General features: G+C 35.4%; 1 protein-coding gene across 13 annotated transcripts in view; it reads left to right on the top strand.

The window, feature by feature from the left end:
• Positions 1-21,858, top strand: part of HERC4 (HECT and RLD domain containing E3 ubiquitin protein ligase 4) — a 138,022-nt gene that overhangs the window by 79,873 nt on the left and 36,291 nt on the right. For all 13 annotated transcript variants that reach the window (XM_011287366.3, XM_011287365.3, XM_045040046.1 and 10 more), the window contains 5 exons: positions 118-177; positions 314-425; positions 903-1,092; positions 2,574-2,746; positions 16,918-17,037. In XM_011287366.3, coding sequence (XP_011285668.1) covers positions 118-177; positions 314-425; positions 903-1,092; positions 2,574-2,746; positions 16,918-17,037 — 655 coding nt within the window. The remainder of the gene's footprint in view (positions 1-117; positions 178-313; positions 426-902; positions 1,093-2,573; positions 2,747-16,917; positions 17,038-21,858) is intronic.

The raw sequence follows: 21,858 nt of genomic DNA, 5'->3' as shown, positions 1-21,858 counted from the left end.
CAGTCATGCTCACTCTCTTTCTCTCTCAAAATAAATAAAAATAAACATTTTTTTTAAAAAAGAAAAACATGTAGATTTCTCATTTTGTGATTTGTGGATTTTGAACTTTCTTTCTAGCGAAATAGATGGAACATTTTCTTCCTCTGGTTGTTTAAATGGAAGTTTTCTGGCTGTTAGGTAAGTGGTAGTTCTTTGGTATGTGGAATTTTTCAAATTTATTGTATTAAGTAATACATTAAAGAAGTGAAATAACTTTACAGTTTTATTATTTTCCTTCTTTCTCTCTCTTTTATTTTTGTTTTTTCTTTTATAGCAATGATGATCACTATAGAACAGGCACCAAATTTTCAGGAGTTGATATGAATGCTGCTAGGCTTTTATTCCACAAACTTATACAACCTGATCATCCTCAAATATCTCAGCAGGTTTGTTCTTAAAGTATTTTATATTTGTGTTATGTAGCCTGTTGAACTTTATAATCCATGTTACTTTGTATATAGCCTAATTAACTTTACAGTTTCAAATGCTTCATTATGAAGTGTTGTCTGTGATTTTATTATATAAACTAATATAAGAATTAATAGGGTTTTATTTTAAAACATTTACAATTTAGCTATCAAGTATTTGTAAAGCTTTCCAGATGTTTGAGTGGACCTTTAATTACTTAACATTACGCTGTTGGTTAAGTCTTTAGACTTGCACACAAGATTTTTAAAATTTTCTTAGCAGTGCTCTTAGGCATTAATTTTCATTGTGCTTCAAAGTACATTCAGTGATTAATTGTAAGATACATTTTTGTAAGATACCATTTCATGTTTGCTGTATTGTAAGATTTTTCTTCTTCTTTTTGGAAAGTACACTTATTTTAAATAAAAGAGGTTTTACTTTCTGTCAAAATATAGGTGGCAGCTAGTTTGGAAAAGAATCTTATCCCTAAGCTGACTAGCTCCTTACCTGATGTTGAAGCATTGAGGTTTTATCTTACTCTACCAGAATGCCCCCTGATGAGTGATTCCAACAATTTCACAACAATAGCAATTCCCTTTGGTACAGCTCTTGTGAACCTAGAAAAGGCACCACTGAAAGTACTTGGTAAGAATTTTAGTATTTTTTCCTTTTGTAATTTTTTCGCTTTAAATGAAAATTCTCATAAGTTTTTAATTTTTTTGCTGTCTGAAATTTTGCTGTCCTGCTTATTTGACACTTAGTGAAAAATAAACCTATTTTTCCTTTTATTGCTTTTTTTAGTCCTCTGAAAAACTTGTCCACTAGTTTTTAGAGGCAAAGCATGTTAAATATTAAAATTTTAATCAAACACAGCAAAGACAGTATTAGGAAAGATAAAAACTGTTTTCCATATTCCCCTCTCTCATCCCCTCAGTCTTAACTATTAAAGAAGTAAAGGAGGAGGAACAATTAAAACTGAACAAACATGGGTTAGTAAATCCTCTTTGAACTGTTAACTCTTCACCTTACATTTCTCTTACTGGGTAATTTCCCCATGTTTGATTTTATTTCTCTGCATGTAGATGAGATTCTACTGCTCATCTGATCTTATTTTTCTGTCTCTAGACTCTAGTTTTTTGGCCTAAACTTTTCTCACCTTAACTTTTCATATTGTATAGATTTCATCTCTGTTCCTGACCATTAAAGTTTGCTTGCTACATTTAACCCGATACTCTCCTTCCTGATAGTATTTGTCGGTTTGTGAAGCTGAGATATATAGAGCTAATAAAATCAATACAAGAGGTTTTAGGCTGAGAGTGAGCAGAGAAAGTAGCAAGCAAGGAGTAGAATCCTGAATTCCGAGAGAATTCATGAATAAGAGTGAAGCAGGGACTCGAGTATTGCTTCCATGTTGTCAAAAGTGTTTGTATTTCTGCTTTATAGGATTATGGTATTTGTAGTTAATAACTGCAAATAGTGAATGTGGGGAAGGACAGACATGTTATACTTTACATTGTTCTCAGTATCTGATTTTCAGGAGTACCTTGCATTTTAAAGGTGGTGCTTCACAGTATTTCAACTTTGTTAAGTTAAAAAATAACACTTGGAAAGATCCCAAAGTATTGGGATTTTAGAATGTTTAAAAATCAAAATTCTAACAAAGCACTTTAAAAAAAAAAAGTTTAGTGGGTTTTTTTTTTTAAGTTTATTTATTGTTTTAGTAATCTCTATACCCAGTGTAGGGCTGGAACTCATGATCCTGAAAGAGTCGCATGCTTTTCTGACTGAGCCAGCCAGCACCCCCCAACCCCACCCAAAGTACTATTTAATAACTGATTTTAATATTAGGTATCGTAATGAGTTTTTAATATAATTTAGGAAGCCAAGAAATAAATTCAGTAACCATTCTTACTTTATTTTTGCTTTTGAGAGCTTTTTAGAACAGTATTCTTTAAGAGTAGGATGGTATCTCCAAATCCTAGAATAAAATACTGTTATATGAATCTTCCTGAGATTTTCAAAGGGCTAAGAGCCACTGCTTTTAGAAGAAAAGCCCCATATGATTTCTTTGAAAACTGTGATTTTTTTAAAAAATTCATTTTATTTTTGTGTTCACCCTTTAACAGAAAACTGGTGGTCAGTACTTGAGCCTCCACTGTTCCTCAAGATTGTAGAACTTTTTAAGGAAGTTGTGGTACATCTTTTGAAACTCTACAAGATCGGCATTCCCCCTTCTGAAAGAAGAATTTTCAACAGTTTTCTTCATACTGCATTAAAGGTTTTAGAAATATTGCATAGGGTATGTTCAGCAGTTCCTTTTTTTCCCTCTTTTCTCATTGCTACTGACATATTTATTTTAACATTGATATTACAAATTTAGGTTAGCCTAAGAGATGTATATTACAGAAATTTAGAAAAGTTACCTAAATGTTTCTTTAATACATACTTTGGAGCTTTGGTCTTACTTGACTTTGTTAGGCATTTGTAGATAGCTTTTTCTGTAGTTGGGCAGAACAATAGCATACTAATGAATTAGAATTCTTCTTACCTTTTCTTGTGAAGAACATAATTTGTTAGTTTAAATATGATTTTTGTTATTTATAGGTGGTTATCATATGAGACTGCATCCTAGTTATGATTATGAACATTTAAACTCAAGTTTTTTGCTATTAGATACTAATGGCTTCAATCAAAGTATTTCCTTTTGAAATAAATGACTAACTTGAAATTGGAACCACCTATAATTCATTAATTTGCTTATTGTTCTTTCCTGCCCTTCTTCCCAATGTAAGAAATAGTACCCTTTACACTTGTAGCAGTTCAAAGTTATATGAAGAAGTAGAGTCCCAGCTGTTTCATTAAAGATGGATTTGAGACATCCCTGACAGCTGGTAGGTATATCTTTGTTACACCATTTGGTATTCTTGAGGAGCTATTTTGGGAGACATGACCTAAGGGGAGAAGGATATTTCTTATCTCTAAAATGACTGAAAAGCCCTTAAGAACTTTAATCTTTAGTTTCTTCTCCTTCTTCTGTAGCATTTTCAAACTCTTCTTGCCTAGCACTAAGGTAAATGTTAAGGGATAAAAGAGATAGTCCTTCTGTTCTCTGTAAGAAAGAACTTGTGTAGACCATTTGCTTTTCTTCCTTATTCTTTTAGTGAAGTTCTGGGTATTTCGTCAGTTAAACTTCTTGAACTTACTCTTTTCTTTTGTATTTAGTATGTTCATTCAAGATTCCTAGTAAAGTAGTCATGTCTTTTATTATAGTTGAAGAGATAATTGTCATTTCTTTCCATGGGAAAGTCATTCTTACATTTGCCTTTCCCAGAAGAAGGCTTTCTTCTAACATTTTAGGGTTAATTGGATCCTGCAGTAAACTGCTATTAAAGAAGATCCTTTGTCTACATGGGATAAATATACTTTTTCTGTATGTCTTTTGTCTACGATTTAAGAGATTAATTAGATTTTTCTTTTTCCTATTACTTCAGTGAACCATTCTTTGTCCATCAGCTGGGCCCTATTCCCAAATAATTATTCACTGTCTCCAGTCTTTATCTGCTTATCTTTATTGCCTCTTTAAAGAATAATTTTTTTCCTTAGCTGTGTCTGTTACCACAAGTTAAAGGGAGGGTGGAAGAAGGAGAGGAAATATCACTTTTTTTTTTTTTTTGTAAATAAAGACAGAACGTAAACAAGTAACTTAAGTTCTTTTAAAAAAAATTTTTTTTTTTTTTTTTACGTTTATTTTTGAGAGACAGAAACAAAGCACAAGCAGGGGAGGGGCAGAGAGAGAGGGAAACACAGAATCTAAAGCAGGCTCCAGACTCTGAGCTGTCAGCACAGAGCCCGAAGCGGGGCTCGAACCCACTAACCCCAGGATCATGACCTGACCCGAAGTTGGATGCTTAACCAACTGAACCACCCAGGAGGCCCCACAAGTAACTTAAGTTCTTTGCCTAGATCAGAGGCCTCAACTTGTACTGAGGAGGAACATTATAGGGCTCCATCTCCAAAGGCCTTTTTGAATTAAATTTTTTTTAATGTTTATTTATTTTTGAGAGAGAGAAACAGGGGAGGGCCATGAGAGAGAGGGAGACACAGAATCCAAAACAGGCTTGAGACTCTGAGCTGTCGGCACAGAGTTGGCACGGGGCTCAAACCCACAAACCATGAGATGATGACCTGAGCCGAAGTTGGATGCTTAACCAACTGAGCCACCTAGGTGGCTCCAGAGACCTTTTTGATGGAACCATGCTAGATACTAGGATCTTACATTCTTGTCAGCTAAAAGGGAAGGGAAAATAATTTTAACAGTGGCTAGAATTGGAATCTCCCTTGTATGTTAATTCATGTGAACACTTTACTATATTCTTCATTTAATTTTTTAAACTCTGTATAGTTTATGTTTTGCCCCTTAACCTAAATGTCAAAGATCATAAACCAGTAAGTAGCAGAGTTGAAATACAAATCCAGATCTACTTCCAAAGTCTCTGCTTTCTTTTCTTTTTTCTCTCCTCTCCTCTCCTCTCCTCTCCTCTCCTCTCCTCTCCTCTCCTCTCCTCTCCTCTCCTCTCCCTTCTCTCTTCTCTCTTCTCTCTTCTCTCTTCTTTTTCTCTTTATTTATTTCTTTCCCTCCCTATTTCTTTCTGTTTTTCTTTCTCTGCTGTTTCTAATGTACTACTCTATCAGCAGGTATAGTAATATATTTGGAAGGTGTTTGTTTTTATTTAAAAATTTCTTTTTATGTTTTATTTTTTATATTTGAGAGACAGAGACAGAGCGAGCACAAGCAGAAGAGGGGCAGAGAGATGGAGACAGAATCTGAAGCAGGCTCCAGGCTCCGAGCCATCAGCACAGAGTCTGACACAGGGCTCGAACTCATGAGCAGTGAGATCATGACCTGAGCCAAAGTCAGATGCCCAACTGACTGAGCCACCCAGGCGCCCCTTGCTTTTATTTTATGCCCCTAGATCTAGAGGTTCATACTTCTATAATTGCAGATAGCATTGTGTTATGAAGAGACCATTTTTGCTGCTTCCTATCAGTGTGATTTTGAACAGGTCTTTTGTCTTCATCATAATGCAAATGGAGAATTATCTATAAAATAAGGATTAAAATACTGGCCTGATAGTTTCCCAGGATGAATATACTGTTCAAATTATACAATATATAATGAATTCTGCATTCATAAGGCAATGATTTTGTTATCACTACCAAATTTTGGATGGGAAACAGCTACTTTCAATTTGATTTATTGGGTTATGTGGAAACTGGGTTGTTTGAAGTTATTTGCAGACTCAAAACCAGGGTGGTAATGGTATTAATGTCTTAAGCATCTCTTAGTGGGCATCCTTAGTGCAGTCACTTATCCTTCTTTTACTCCTTACTTTGGAGAAAACTTTCCTTGGTCTTAATCTGCCATAAATAGATCCTTGTGGATATTAACTGTCAGGGATGATTCATTTTCATCTTTAGTGAAACCCAAATTACTTATCAGAAACTTGTTTTTTCAAAGACACCTTCTGTGTGACAACTGTATATTTCTCTGCTCTCTGTTCCATGGTTGCGAATTAGAAGTTTCCTCAAATGGTTGCCTTCTTGACCTACAGTGCACCAGGATTAGGAGGAGAACTGAACTATGTGTTTACTAATCATTTCAGGATATATGGATGACTTGTTCCTCCCTTATGTCATGTCCTTTGAAAAGCTTTTAAGTTAAAAATCATTCCCAGTATTCCAAATGGTATTATAAGAAAGATGGCTTTGGTACCTGCTGTCAGAAGTGCATATATTACCAGATAAATGAGTTTATTGGCAAGTAATTTGGTTATTTAGTAGTTTTTGGGTTTTGACACAGTACATTGTAGAGCTACTGATATGCCTAAAGAGGAGACTGACTTGTTCTCTCTAGCCTAATTGCTACATATCATGCTAATCTTCTAATCAGTGATTTTCAAACTTTTTTTAATAAGGAACCCTTAAATCAGACAAGGTACACGTATATACTTAACATATACCACCTCTGGACTGAGACTTATAAACCAGAATACTAAACTGTAATGAAAATGTGAAATAAAAATGTTATGATCAAACATATCTAGATTTTATTTTGTATATTTAAGGCAATAATACTGAATGTATAGGTTTTGAACTTCTACCATGTGATTTTTTCTTTTGTATTCATTTCGTGAATATTTACCGAGTGCCTACTGTGTGCTTATCATTGTTTTAGACATTAGGGATGCAATGATAAGGAAAAGATGTGATTTCTGCCCTTGTTTAGATTTTAAATGTAGAACAGTTATATACATACAAGTAAACAAACATATGTGATACAGCATGGTAAGTGTTAGATTAAGGAAAATTAACGGTGCTATGAGAACACATAAGAGGGCTTGTAATACTGAAGAATTAAGGAAGGTTTCCTGGAGAAAATAATGTCCATCTTATCTACCATACAAATGTGTGTGTGTGTGTGTGTGTGTGTGTGTGTGTGTGTGTGTGTGTGTGTATTTTTTTTTCTTTTAACGTTTACTTACTTTGAGAGAGAAAGAAAGAGCGCAAGCAAGGAAGGGACAGAGAGAAAATCCCAAGCAGACTCCACGCTATTAGTGTGGAGCCCAGCATGGGGCTTGATCTCCTGAATTATGAGCTCATGACTTGAGCTGAAATCAAGAGTTGGACTCTTAACCGACTGAGCCACCCAGGTGCCCCTGTATCTTTATATGTATTTTTTAAACTGTTGATTTTATATGTAAGTCATTAATATATATGCAGGTCTTTTGGATCAGTCTTCCTTGTTCAGTGTCTACTTTCCCTGTTTTTAAAAACAATATTAACTGATTTTTTCTTTAGTTGTTAAATCATTGTGACTAATTAACTATCCACCATAATTTCCTCCTAAATATAAATTTGACTGAAATTTGTTTCTAAACCAGACCTGGTTTTTGAATTGTTAATTTTTATTCTAACATAGCACTTCTTTTCACAAACATGTATTGCAGGATATACAAACTGCAAACATTGGTTGCTGTTGGTGAAGGAAACTGCAGTTTACCTTTTAAAATACTTGGTTTGAGCCCCACGTCGGGCTCTGTGCTGACAGCTTAGAGCCTGGAGCCTGCTTCGGATTCTGTGTCTCCTTCTCTCTTTGCCCCTCCCCTGCTTGTACTCTGTCTCTTTCCCTCTCTCAAAAATAAACATTAAAAAACATTTTCTTTTAAATGAAATCTAAAATATTTAAAGTAAAATAAAAATAAAATATTTAAAATAAAAATTTCAGAGGTCAGTGAGATGTGAATCATTTCGTATGGAACTTGCTAAATTTTAGAGTCCAGCATGATTAAAAGTTGGTGTGTAGCAGCTTCTGGGTGACTTGGTTAAGCATCCGACTTTCGCTCAGGTCAAGATCTCAGGGTTCATGAGTTCAAGCCCTGCATCTGGCTCTCTGCTGTCAGCATGGAGCCAGCTTCAGATCCTCTCTTCCCCCTCTTTCTGCATGCCCCCCATCTTGCTCGCCTATGCTTTATCTCTCAAAAATAAATATTAAAAAAAGGTTGGTGTGTATATTTATAAACATAAATATTGGAGATGGAAAAGCCAAAGAGATTTTTGTGTAATTCTTGTGTATGTTTTCTTTTTTAATAGAAAGAGTTTGGACAAGACTCTAGGGCAAGAGTTTGCACACTTTACCTGTAAAAGACCAGGTAGTATTTTACACTTTGCAAGCCATGTGGTTTCTATGGAAACAGCACTCAAAACAAAACAAAACAAAACAAAAAACCCACAACTCTCAACTTTACTGCAGACAGTGTATAAACAGATGGGCATGGATGTTTTCCAATAAAACTTTATTTACAAAAATAGTCTGTATGCAGGATTTTGCTGACAGGTTGTAGTTTATTGACCCTGCTCTAGGATGAAGGTTTTGAACTCGATATATAAACTAGGTATCTTAGTTTTGTTTGAAAGCCAGGAATAGCAGTTTTACTCTGGTCAGTTCTTCCTAAATGCGTATCCTGACCACTGATATAAATTAATCACACAGTGGGAAAAAAAAGAGCTCATAGTGCTTTGTGTCAGTGTATAGAGGGATTAAAAGTGTCAACTTTGAAAATGAAAGCGGTGTGATTAACATGCGCTTCTTAAACTGGGTTATTTATTCCCTTAAGAGTGGGCCCCAGGATTAAGCATTGGCTGTATGTGATTGGTTTTATTTATTTAAAAAAAAATTTTTTTAGGCTTATTTATTTATTTTTAAGTTATCTCTGCACTCAACATGGGGCTCAAATTTAAAACCCTGAGATCAAGAGTCGCATGCTCTTCTGACTGAACCAGCCAGGTGTCCTTTGATGGCAATTTTACATGTTCATAAAAAGAAAAAAATGTGTATATGTGTTCTAAATATAGTAGCATTCTAACTATGTGTTGTATACTTTTATGTAAATACTCATATATATATATGAACATATATCAAGGAACAAAAATTAGATGGCCATATAGTGAGTTAAGATTTCTGGCTCTGTTAGCTGTGTGACCTTAGTTAAGTTTCTTGAACTCTACATCTTAGTATATTTGTCCATATGATGGTAACAATGGTATCTATTTCATAGGGTTGATTTAAAGATTAAATGAAATAATGTACATGACATGTACTTAGTAATTGGTCTATAATGATAGTTACTATTATTTCATTAGTGGAACATAACATCTGAGTGAATTTTAAGGTAAAATCTGTATTTCAGTGAAAATGTAAAGTGCCATTAGAAGCATGAACTGTGTGTGTGTGTGTGTGTGTGTGTGTGTGTGTGTGTGTATATGTATTACTCATTTTATTTTGCCCATTCATTCAGCTCATGGCGTAGAGTACCTGTTTTTTTTTTTATTATTATATATGAAATTTATTGACAAATTGGTTTCCATACAACACCCAGTGCTCATCCCAAAAGGTGCCCTCCTCAATACCCATCACCCACCCTCTCCTCCCTCCCACCCCCCATCAACCCTCAGTTTGTTCTCAGTTTTTAACAGTCTCTTATGCTTTGGCTCTCTCCCACTCTAACCTCTTTTTTTTTTTTCCTTCCCCTCCCCCATGGGTTCCTGTTAAGTTTCTCAGGATCCACATAAGAGTGAAACCATATGGTATCTGTCTTTCTCTGTATGGCTTATTTCACTTAGCATCACACTCTCCAGTTCCATCCACGTTGCTACAAAAGGCCATATTTCATTTTTTCTCATTGCCACGTAGTATTCCATTGTGTATATAAACCACAATTTCTTTATCCATTCATCAGTTGATGGACATTTAGGCTCTTTCCATAATTTGGCTATTGTTGAGAGTGCTGCTATGAACATTGGGGTACAAGTGGCCCTATGCATCAGTACTCCTGTATCCCTTGGATAAATTCCTAGCAGTGCTACTGCTGGGTCATAGGGTAGGTCTATTTTTAATTTTCTGAGGAACCTCCACACTGCTTTCCAGAGCGGCTGCACCAATTTGCATTCCCACCAACAGTGCAAGAGGGTTCCCGTTTCTCCACATCCTCTCCAGCATCTAGAGTCTCCTGATTTGTTCATTTTGGCCACTCTGACTGGCGTGAGGTGATACCTGAGTGTGGTTTTGATTTGTATTTCCCTGATAAGGAGCGACGCTGAACATCTTTTCATGTGCCTGTTGGCCATCCGGATGTCTTCTTTAGAGAAATGTCTATTCATGTTTTCTGCACATTTCTTCACTGGGTTATTTGTTTTTCGGGTGTGGAGTTTGGTGAGCTCTTTATAGATTTTGGATACTAGCCCTTTGTCCGATATGTCATTTGCGAATATCTTTTCCCATTCCGTTGGTTGCCTTTTAGTTTTGTTGGTTGTTTCCTTTGCAGTGCAGAAGCTTTTTATCTTCATAAGGTCCCAGTAATTCACTTTTGCTTTTAATTCCCTTGCCTTTGGGGATGTGTCGAGTAAGAGATTGCTACGGCTGAGGTCAGAGAGGTCTTTTCCTGCTTTCTCCTCTAGGGTTTTGATGGTTTCCTGTCTCACATTTAGGTCCTTTATCCATTTTGAGTTTATTTTTGTGAATGGTGTGAGAAAGTGGTCTAGTTTCAACCTTCTGCATGTTGCTGTCCAGTTCTCCCAGCACCATTTGTTAAAGAGGCTGTCTTTTTTCCATTGGATGTTCTTTTCTGCTTTGTCAAAGATGAGTTGGCCATACGTTTGTGGGTCTAGTTCTGGGGTTTCTATTCTATTCCATTGGTCTATGTGTCTGTTTTTGTGCCATAGAGTACCTGTTTGGACATAAGCACCTGTCTGATAGATTTATTCATCTACTAGGTGATTTCATTTGTTCCTTTTCAAATGCTGCTTAGTTGGTTTAGTGATTTTTGAAAATTATAAACAATTATTTTTGTTATTTTTACAGGAAATTTAGCTAGTTTTATTTAGTTTGTATGTTAGATCGAATTTGTTTCTTTCGATGGCTTATTTTCTTCTCCTAAATGTGGCATATTTCTTAGTGGTCTGCACTTTGTCCTTTCTGTTTTACTTTCTACTGTCTCACCTCCTGTCACAGCTTTAGTTGTCTCCTTTAAGGAAAATGTTCTCAATTAATGTGCTTTAGGCAGGCCTTTCTCTTGAGCTACTTGACAGTCTTGCCATCATTTTAAAATTTAAAAAAAGATTTAATACCAAATTTCTCATCCTTCCCAGCTCTCATCCTCTCCCATCAAAACTCATCTTTTCTTGACTCATATGTCTTTGTGTTGCCAGCATTTGTTTTCCAGTTACTCTTGCTTGAAATTTTGAAGTTAGGTCTGACTCTTTTCTGTATCAGTTAGCTACCACAGGCTCTGCATTCTTTTTTATTATCTAGAAATCTTCAGTCTTTAATATCTTGATTTATTTCCCTACTACTAGCCTCTGTACTTTTAGTATACTTCACACTGTCAACAGAATAACTTTCATAAAATATCACTCTGATTGTATCATTTGTTGACTCTCAAAACCCAATTTCCCTATGAAATTTTTTTCCTTTAGCTCATGCTATTCTCCTTATCTTTGTCTAGACTTTTCTTCCTCAAACTTTTCTTTTTGAAATCCTTTTCTTTCACTTTATTCGGTTTTTATTTTGAATATCTTCACATATACAGAAACATTGAAAGATAAATCCCTGTTTTTTTTAAAGATATTATATTATTTTTAAGTAGTCTCTGTGCCCAACATGGGGCTCGAACTTACAACTTTGAGATCAAGAGTCATATGCTCTACCAACTGAGCCAGCTACGTGCCCCAAAGTAGATACGTACATGCCTCCCATTCTAGATTTAGTAATTGTTAACATGCTGTCACCTTGGCTTTTACATACATGTATGTATTTTTTTCTTGTCATTTGAAAGTAAATTCTGATACTACCTCAGCATTCCTCTTCTTGGGCTTTTCCTACCTAACAGTAATACTATTATTTTTCTTTTTTTTCCTCTGAGAGAGAGTGTGCGTGTGAGAGCGCACGCACGTGCACGCACAAGTAGGGGAGGGGCAGAAAGAGAGGATCTCAAGCAGGCTCCACACCCAGCATGGAGACCAGACTCGAGGCTCAATCTCACATTTGTGAGATGATGACCTGAACCGAAATCAAGAGTTGGCAGCCTAATCGACTGAGCCACCCAGGTGCCCCTGTAGTTCTGAAGTCTTATACATCTTTTGTTAAATATATTGCTAAATATTTGGTTTTGTTGCTATTGTAAATGAAATTTAGGTTTTTTTTTTTTTTTCCAGTTGTTTGTTGCTAGTATGGAGAAATTTAGTTGTGTTTTGTGTATTGATCTTGCACCCTGTGACCTTGATAAATTAATCAGTTTCAGTAATTCTCTTATAGATTCATTTGGATTTTTTTTTTTTATATACACAGCATGTTATTTTCTACTCTTATGGACTTGCAGTAAAATGGGCTTTATCTCTTTGAAGAAATCCCCTTGTATTCCTATTTTGCTTAGAGTGTTTTTTATGAAGAGGTGTTGAATTTTGTTAGATGCTTTTCTGTACATCTGTGGAGATGAACAAACCATTTTTTTCCTGCCTTTTTTTCTGAAATGTACTGAAATGCATTGACACTTGAATGTTACACCAGCCTTGCATTCCTGGGATAAATTCCTCTTGGGCATTATGTATTGTACTTTGTATATATTATTGGGTTTAATTTGCTAATATTTTATTGAAGGTTTTATGCTTATATAAGGGATACTGATCTGATAATTTTTGTTTCTCATATTGTCACCAACTTTTTTTAAGAAATAATTCCTCTTTCTCTATTTTCTGAGTTAAGATTGATATTATTTCATTTCTTCCCTAAATGTTTGATAGAATTCACCAGTGAAACCGTCTTGGCCTGTAGTTTTCTTCTAGGAAATTTATAATTTCCTATTAAATTTTATAAATACAGTAAAACCTTGGTTTGCGAGCACAGTTTATTCCGGGAACACGCTTATAATCCAAAGTGCTTGCAAATCAAAGCGAATTTAAAGAACCATTGGCTCACTTGTGATCATGTGATGTTCGGTGCCACATACTGCTCGTATTGCAAGATGTCACTCGTTTATCAAGTTAAAATTTATCAGAAATGTTTGCTTGTCTTATGGAGAACCCTTGCAGAACAGATTACTCACAATCCAAAGTTTTACTGTAAGTACAGTGTAATTTATATTTTCTGTTTCTTCTTGAGTCAATTTTGGTAGGTCTGTGTGGTGATATTTATGTCTGTGTCTGTGTGGTGATGCCACCTTTTTCATTCCTGTTAGTGGTAATTTGTCTTCTCCCTTTTCCTCAGAGGCTTATCAACTTAACTGATATTTTCGTAAAACACGTTTGCTTTCTTGATTTTTCTCTAGTGTTTGTTTTCTCTTTCAGAAATATCTGCTCTTTATATCCTTTTCTCTACTTGATTTGTCCTTAATTTGGTCATCTCTTTCTCAGTCCTTAAAACAGAGGCTTAGATCATTGATTTTAAACCTTTTTTTCTAATGTCATTTAATGCTAAGTTTTCTTTTTCTTTTCTCTGTTTGAGTAGGATCCCTCAAATTTTGATACACTTTTAATTTTATTCAATATTTTCCTAAAGCCTCTTCTTGCTCCACTATCTGAATTGGCTTTATACCAGAGGCCTCATTCCTTTAGTGTTGCCTGATGCTTTGGACAGAAGTGAAATGTCAAAAGTTTTTTTTCTGTGTTCTGCTTTGTATGCCTGCTTGATAGAGGGTTTTTTCTTCTCACTCTTGCCCCTCCTCAGTGGTAAACTAGTCTTGCTTGTTACTCAGTGTTTTCCAGGATTAATAGAGGAGAGGACACAGAAAATTTTCTTTGATGTTATTGTCTTAGCCTTGGTCTTAGGTGATTATGTATGCCTGGATCTCAGGGTGGGACTTACTCAGCGTTTCTATTCCCTCCATCAGCATTAGGGATCCTCTGATCCTACTGATATAAGATTCTGGGCTCAGGACTGTTGTCCCCCATTCCTCCCAGCTATTGAAGTGAGGGTGTTTCCCCCTCCTCCAGCAACAACGCATAGAATTTGCTTTACCGTTCTCAGTGTAAGTTTAAGGCTTTTGCTATCTCTGTATAAGCAAAGGATATGGGCAGGATGGCAGGCCTTCTTTTTTTCTCACAGTGGAAGCCAATTCCTTGCACCACTGAGAGAGACTTGTGATCTTTTGCTGTTTCCAGTCATCCCAGAGACCACCCAGTGGAGGTCTGTGGAAGAGAGTCTGAGTGAGTGCAAACTGTCTGGGGCACCTAGGGGTTATAAAACCCTGTCAGGTTATCCCATACTCAGTCTTAAGCAATTTCTTAAAATTTTAGCTGATTTCCTCTTCCCTGCTTGTGTGACAGTGGTATCTTCCCTCTTGCTTTGCCACAGGTGACCCATTTCTGGCATTCTGTTTCTGTTTGGAAGTATCTGTCGATCCTTGGGATTCAGGCTCCTTGGTTATCTTATGGCTTTAGCTCTCTGATGGATTCAAGAGAAGTTTTGGGTAATTTGGAAGTGTTTTGTTCAGGGGTGCCTGTGTGGTTCAGTCAGTTAAGCGTCAGACTTTTGATTTCTGCTCAGGTCTTGATCTCATGGTTCCTGAGATGCTAACAGCACAGAACCTGCTTGGGTTTCTTTTTCTCCTCCTCTCTCTTCCTCTCCCACACATGCACATGCATACTCTCTCTCAAAGTACATAAATAAACTAAAAAAAAAGGGTTTTATTTAAAATGATTACAATGTTCTAGAATTTTCCAAATGTCTTTTAGTTACTAACTCTTTAATTCCATTGTGGTCAGAGAACATACTGGGTGTACTTTGGATTCTTTTAAATGTATTTAGTAAGACTTGTTTTGTGGTCCAGGATATTTTATTTTAGTGAACACTCTATATACAGCTGTTGGGTGGTATGTTCTATTATAGTGAGTTCAAGTTAGTTGAAATTGTTCACATGTTCTTTTCTTGCTATTTTTGTCAATTTTTTATCAGTTACCAAGAGAGGGGTGTTAAAAATTCCATCAAATTGTATCAATTCCCCCTTCGCATATTTCAAAGCATTGTTATTTGGAATTGTTACAACTTCTTGATAAATTAATCCTTTTATCATCATGCCTACCAAATGTGTCCTTTTTTCTCCAGAAATACTTGTCTTGAAGTCTACCTTAAGAGGAAGCTCCCAGGTGCTGCTTTCTGCTGGGGTGTTTTTTTCCCCCAGTGTCTCACTCTATACACTAATGGTTTAAAAGTTAGCCAGCAGGGCACCTGGGTGGCTCAGTCATTAAGCATCTCACTTTGGCTCAGGTCATGATCTCACAGTTTGTGAGTTCCATTCCCACATCAGATGAGCTCATGCGCTGCGTCAGTGAGCATGAGCCCTAGGTGAGCCTCACTTCTCCTTCTGTCTGCCTCTCAGGGGATTCTCTCTTTCTCTCTGCCCCTCACTCACTTGCATCCTTTCTTTTTCTCTGCCCCGCCCCCCTCAAAAAAAAAAAAAGGTTAGCCAATGATGTATGGGGAATTTGCTGACTGGTTTTGTGGCTTCACCCTCTAGATTCCTTTCTGGAAGTGTTATTTCCTCACTGCCACATTGGCTGTCTCACTTTGTGACCTATGACTCTTCCGTAAAGAGTCTTTTACTCTTCTGGTAAAACTGCTGCTTTGTGCTTGAGCTCTTACATATGCTGATTTGGAAGCACTTCCTTGGGCAAAAATGTGTATCACACCCATGCTTTCTTCTTTCAAAGATTGTGTTCATTCTTGTTTCTGCTTGCTTGCTTTGGGTTGATCTCCAGTGTTTTCAGATTGTTGAGTTTTTTTATATACTGTCCAGAGTTTATAATTGTTTTTGTCAGGAGGCTAGTCTGACGCAAGGAGCTCTGCTATATCCCATACCAGAACACCTCTGTGTCTCTATTGATTTAGAATAGCCCCACTGTTTTGGAGGGTGCCTGGGTGGCTCAGTTGATTAAGCATCCGACTTTGGCTCACGTCTTGATCTCGCAGTCCATGAGTTTGAGCCCTGCGTCGGGTTCTATGCTGACAACTCAGAGCCTGGAGCCTGCTTTGGATTCTGTGTCTCCCTCTCTCTCTGCCCCTCCCCTGCTCGCTCACTGTCTCTCTCAAAAATAAACATTAAAAAAATTAAAAAATAAAAAGAATAGCCCCCACTTTTTTATCCCATTACCTTAACTGTTTGGAAACTCCTGGCCAGTCTTCTTATGCAAGTCCTAACAATCAGAATATTTGTCTGCTATTTTCCTTACGGTGATGTTTACTTTTTCTCTGTCCCTTGTATTTCCTACAAACTTGAATTTAGATCAAGAGACTTGATTAGATTCAAGCTAAACATTTTTCTGCTTCATAGATGATGCTTATACTTCCTGTTGCATTACCAGGAACATAATATTTGTCTCTGTATTGGTGGTGATTGGTTTGATCACTCAGTTAAGTTAGTGTTCTCCACTGGAGAGATTTTTTACCTTTGTAATTAGTAAGTACTTTCTAGGGTGATAATTTGCACTCTCTTCATTTTTTGTCTCTTACCCAAATGTCACTTCTTCATTTTATTCAGATACCAGTACAGAGTGACACTTAACAAGCATTAGCTATTCTTATTTAATTCCTATTCCCCAAACAGAAGTTCTTATAGATTCTAGTTTTTATATACTGTATATACTTTAATGGTACATATCTCTTACTATGTGTTGGTTATAGAAATATTTTTCTTTTTTACTAGATTTTGAGGTACTGAATGCAGATATTCCATCTTAGATATTTTTGTGGTTCACATAGCACTTAACTAGCATTTTGCATATAGTAGGCACTCAGTAAATTTTTTTTTAATAGAGAAAATTAGCTAAGAAATTTCAGAACTTTTTCTGTTTTAACATTTTTCAATCTCTGTATTAGGTACGGGTTAAACCTAATGTTAATTACACATTTATTTGTTTTTGTAGGTAAATGAGAAAACAGGACAGATTATACAATATGATAAATTTTATATACATGAAGTACAAGAATTGATAGACATAAGGAATGATTATATCAACTGGGTCCAACAACAGGCCTATGGAATGGTATGTTTCCTTTTGCATTTTATCATTTCATTTCTGTGTATCATTTATTCTCACAGAAAAGAAACTGTTGCTTGTTTTTGAAACACCAGGGTTTTTTCAGAACTTTTATTCAAAGCTTATTTTGAAATAAAAGCACATTGGGAAGAAGCAGCTACTTACTATGCAGTATTTATAAGAAAACACTCCACTCTTACACCAAAGCCAAACCAAACTAAAGAAAAATGCAAATGTGACATGGACTTTTAATTCTCACTTATTTTCCATGAGGTTGTCTTTTAATTCTTTTATGTTGAGAATATTGGAGTCCTTGGTAGAACTCTTAAGAATATAGTACTATTGTGAGATTAGTGCCCCAGAATTATAAAAAGAGAGTCCTAGGACCATTAATTCCATTTTCCCCCCTTTTTATTTCAGATTTTTGACATACATCTACATGTGTATATACTTACCATGTGGCTAAGTCTCTAGTAACTAGACACTTAATTCCCCATTAAAATAATAGCAGTCTTCTAAAGCTTTATTTTGACACACAAAATTTTAATATAGAAATGGGTAAGCAGATCTAAAACAGGTTTAAAACTCTTTCTTGCTAATCATTGTAGGATACTTGAGGCCAATTATTTTACCCCCGAAGTAGGTAATTTAAGTAGTATGTATGTAGCAGTTGTAGAAAGGTTAAGTAACCTGTCCACAAGGAGCTTGCTAGGTACCAGGTGCAAACTCTTTGTGGTGGATACACACACTCTATAAGTTTATTCACCAGCACCTCTAATAGTATCTGGCATATGTGTAGTGGCAGTAAACACATATAGTAGTTTTTGAATGTCACTGTGATTTAGTGCATGCTAATTTTAAAATAGTCTCCTCTGTAGGAATCAGGTCACTTCTAGAACATCTTTTCCTTCCCTGGTATGTGCATTTGGTTAAGAGAGAGATTTGTTCATTTTTCCCCCCAAGAATCATTGGGAGTTTCAGTCAAATTTATAGCTGCTTTGCAGACTTAGATCTACTCATTTGCTCATTCAACAAATAATGAGAATATTGACTGGCATCAGTTTAGGTATTGCAAATATAGTGATGAACCAGACAGATAAGAGCCATGTTCTTACACAGTTTATAATCCAGTGGGCAAGGTGGACAGTAATCAAGTAAAGCAAAAAAAAATATTAGCTAATAATATACACAGTATAGAGAATTAAAATAAGAGAATATAATAGAGACTGGATGGTTTCTTACAATTGGATGATCAGAAAAATCTTATCTGATGAAGTATGGGCTGTTCAAGAAAAATGAACATCCAATAAAAGACCTTAGGTGAGAACAAGCTTGACATGATTGAAGGATAGGAAGAGGCCAGGAAGGCTAAAATATGGCATTGTGGAGAGTTCAGAGAAATGGATAGGCACCAGATCATGGAGGGTTTAGTAAATTAGGATCAAGAACTTGGATTTTATCTGAAGTGTTATGATAAGCCATTAGAAGGTTGGAATCCTAAGTCTGCGTATAAACTTGACACAACCACATAGGGTATCCTGGTCTTTGAGCAGTGTTTTTGAAACTGGACTGATATATAGACCCCTTTTAAAGTAAAACAATTTCTTAAGTCCAGTGTTCACTTACATTATTTTTGACTATATTATTTAAATATATACAAACACTAAAACAAGTTCTAAACTTACATTTTTAAAGAACTCTAAAACCATAACAAATTTATAAATTAATTATAAATAACACTACAAATTCAAAAATCAAGTTACTATTTAGTATGGAAGATAATTGTGTTTTGATGATCAGGAATCTTACCTCCTAGCCTAAATATGATAAGAAAGTAGGGTAGCATAAAAGCATCTCGGTTCAAATCTGAGCTCAGCATTTACTCACTCTCTGTCATTGGGGAAGTTACTTAATTCTTTTTCTGTAAATTAGGGATAATAGTTATCCCTAGTCTTATATAGTTATTGAGATTAATTGGTATGATCCATCTAAAGTGCTTAGGGCAGTTCTTGGCACATAGTTAAGTCTTGGTAAAATGATGGTTATTATTGCTGACTTCCTATACACAGGCTTTAAAGTTTGGCAGTAGCCTCTATTCTGAGGTGTGTAATAACACTGTTATCTTGCTGCCTTTCTCACCTTTCTCTATTTGAACTACAATGAAACATTTCCTTTTAGAATGAGGTGTCATAGTAATTTGGTCTTCACTCATCAAGCACATCATTTATGAAATCCTAAACATAGAGATCCTTCCTATTTGGTGCCAGTTTGATTACAATCACAACCGTTGCAACTCTTGGAATTTCATGGTGATACTGGGTTTATTAATGGATTATACTAATTTTAGATTTTTAAGTCATTTTTTAAAATTCTGGTATAAAAACACTAAAATAAATTCTGCCAGAGCACTCATAGACCTTTAAAAATATATTTCTCAGAGATGTAAGCCTAGTTTGAGAAACATTATCTTAGAGTCATATCTTCCTGTATTACTATGAATTAGATTAGATACCCTTTGATATGAATTTGTATCTAGTATGTAGGTCATAAACTACTTGTATTCATAACAAGTAACACCAATGCCAGTCCCATAGAATTTTTTAGTTTGTAGTAATCTTTGTGGAAAAGCTATGGTTTGAATGTTTACTTTTAAGTTTGGCAGGCCTGTATCCAGACTCCTCTTGGTATATAGCTGAGGTGATACCAAATTGAATTTCCTTAGGAGGTGCTATCTCAGTGCTACTGTTTTCTGTTGAGAGGGAAGCCATAGAGGACTACCTTCCTATTTCTAGGTTTTTTCTCTTTCTCATTCTGTCCAGATTATATCTTTATTATACTTGATAATTGCCCTCCATTACTCTTTCTGCCTCAAGGTTTTCCTTTCTCTTCATTTGTAGACAGAGTGATATTGAATAGGTGGCTGCAGCAGTGAAAGCTTGTTCTTTATTTAATTGGATAGTGGGTTTAATATCAAATCTTAAATTTTTTTTTTTTTTATGTTTACTTACTTTGAGAGTCAAAATACAAATGGGGGAAGGGCAGAGGGAGAGGGGGAGATAGAATCGGAAGCAGGCTCCAGGCTCTGAACTGTCTGCACAGAGCCCGACGCAGGGCTCAAACCCACTAACTGAACTGAGAGCATGACCAGATCTGAAGTTGGACACTTAACCGACTGAGCTATCGGGTGCCCCTAATATCAAATCTTAGAAATCAGAATGCAGAACCCGTGATTTGGGTTCTTCTAATCTACCTCTGGGAAAAGAAAGCTGGCATTTACTTTGAAGGTCTTTGTGCACCTCTTATTTATATAGTTCATGAATTTATATTATGACATTTGATTTCACAAAGCTCCCTTCTTTGAGAGAGTTAAAAGCACTTATTCCACATTTCACGTTTACGCATAACTCTAAAGACTCTTTTCCTGAGGCTTTTTAATAAAATTCATGCTTGTATTGCTAGTCTTAATGCTAGGCTGAACATCACATTAACACTCTTAAGATTTAAAAAAATCTATTCTAAATATACTCACATGCTGTTTTGTGATGATACAGAGGTATATGTATGTTTGTATACACATTAACATATGTATATACATGTATGTAAATGCATATATATGTGTATATATACACATATGTAACACTATTGAATAAGTTATAAGCTTAAAGTAGTTCCATTGCTTCACTGTGCAAGCTTACAATATTCTTTGATAAAACATAATTACTATGAATTATAAGAAATATACATCTTTAAGTTTTACTTATATACACATGTATACATATATATGTAACTTTACCTTGTTCTCAATACTGTAAGGAAATTGTTTACCTTTATTATATTTGCTTTATGCTATAATCTGTTAAAAATTTTTTTCCTCCATTTCTTTTCTTTCCCAGTCGAGGATTTTAAGAATCCAGCACGTATATGCTTCCCTGATCTCTAAACATTAGAAACTAATTCTGTGAAGTTCTTTGCTTTTCTTATAATATCCTTTTTTGTACTGCTGAGACTTCTAACTTTTCACCTCATCCCCTTTCATTTTCCCATCCTTTTTAACCTAACTCTGTAAAGTTTTTTGCTTGATCCTCCTACTCTTGCTGGTTACTATAAGCTTCTCTGTTTTTTTGTTTATCAGGACTCTGATCATTTTAAAGATTGATTATATGTATATATACAATCTCTACACCCAACATGGGGCTCAAACTCCCAACCATGAAATCAGGAGTCACACATTCTACCAAGTGAACCAGCCAGGCACCCGTCAAGACTCTGATCTTGGTGTATGAAACTTTTTTTCAGTTGGATTTTTCAGCTTTTTATCTGTTTTTCTCCCTCCACAGTAATCTCTAGGCAAAATAAAATGGCACATGGGTTCTTTTTCTCTTCTGATATTTGATTTTTCTTCATTTTCTAAGTACTATTCTTAGTTGTATATTTCCTTACCTTCTTTTAACTTTGCATTTAAGTTGAAAATACTTTAGTGGTTGCTACTAAACTTTGTTGTTTTTTCTTCCTTCTCTTATACTTTTAGTTACTATCCTACATATCGTCAATATTTACTTAGTAAAAATGGACTAATTTAGAATGAAGTATAGAATGGTCTATGCTAGGTCCGCTTGTTTGTATTACTATAAGGTTCTTATTATATAATTTTAAAAATACATATCTTGAAATACAATTTATTTCAAGAACTGTATACCTATGGAAGGCATGTCATATATAAGTAGATACTAATGAAGATACTTGGTAAATTGGTGAAATTTTTAGTCTTTCATGTTGTATTACATACATGTTTTTTAAAGTCATAAGTCATATTTATTTGATATTAAT

This window comes from Felis catus, chromosome D2 (assembly GCF_018350175.1).
Source record: "Felis catus isolate Fca126 chromosome D2, F.catus_Fca126_mat1.0, whole genome shotgun sequence".
Taxonomy (NCBI): domain Eukaryota; kingdom Metazoa; phylum Chordata; class Mammalia; order Carnivora; family Felidae; genus Felis; species Felis catus.
Note: the sequence above shows the minus strand (reverse complement) of the source record. Positions and strands in the feature narration are given on the sequence as shown.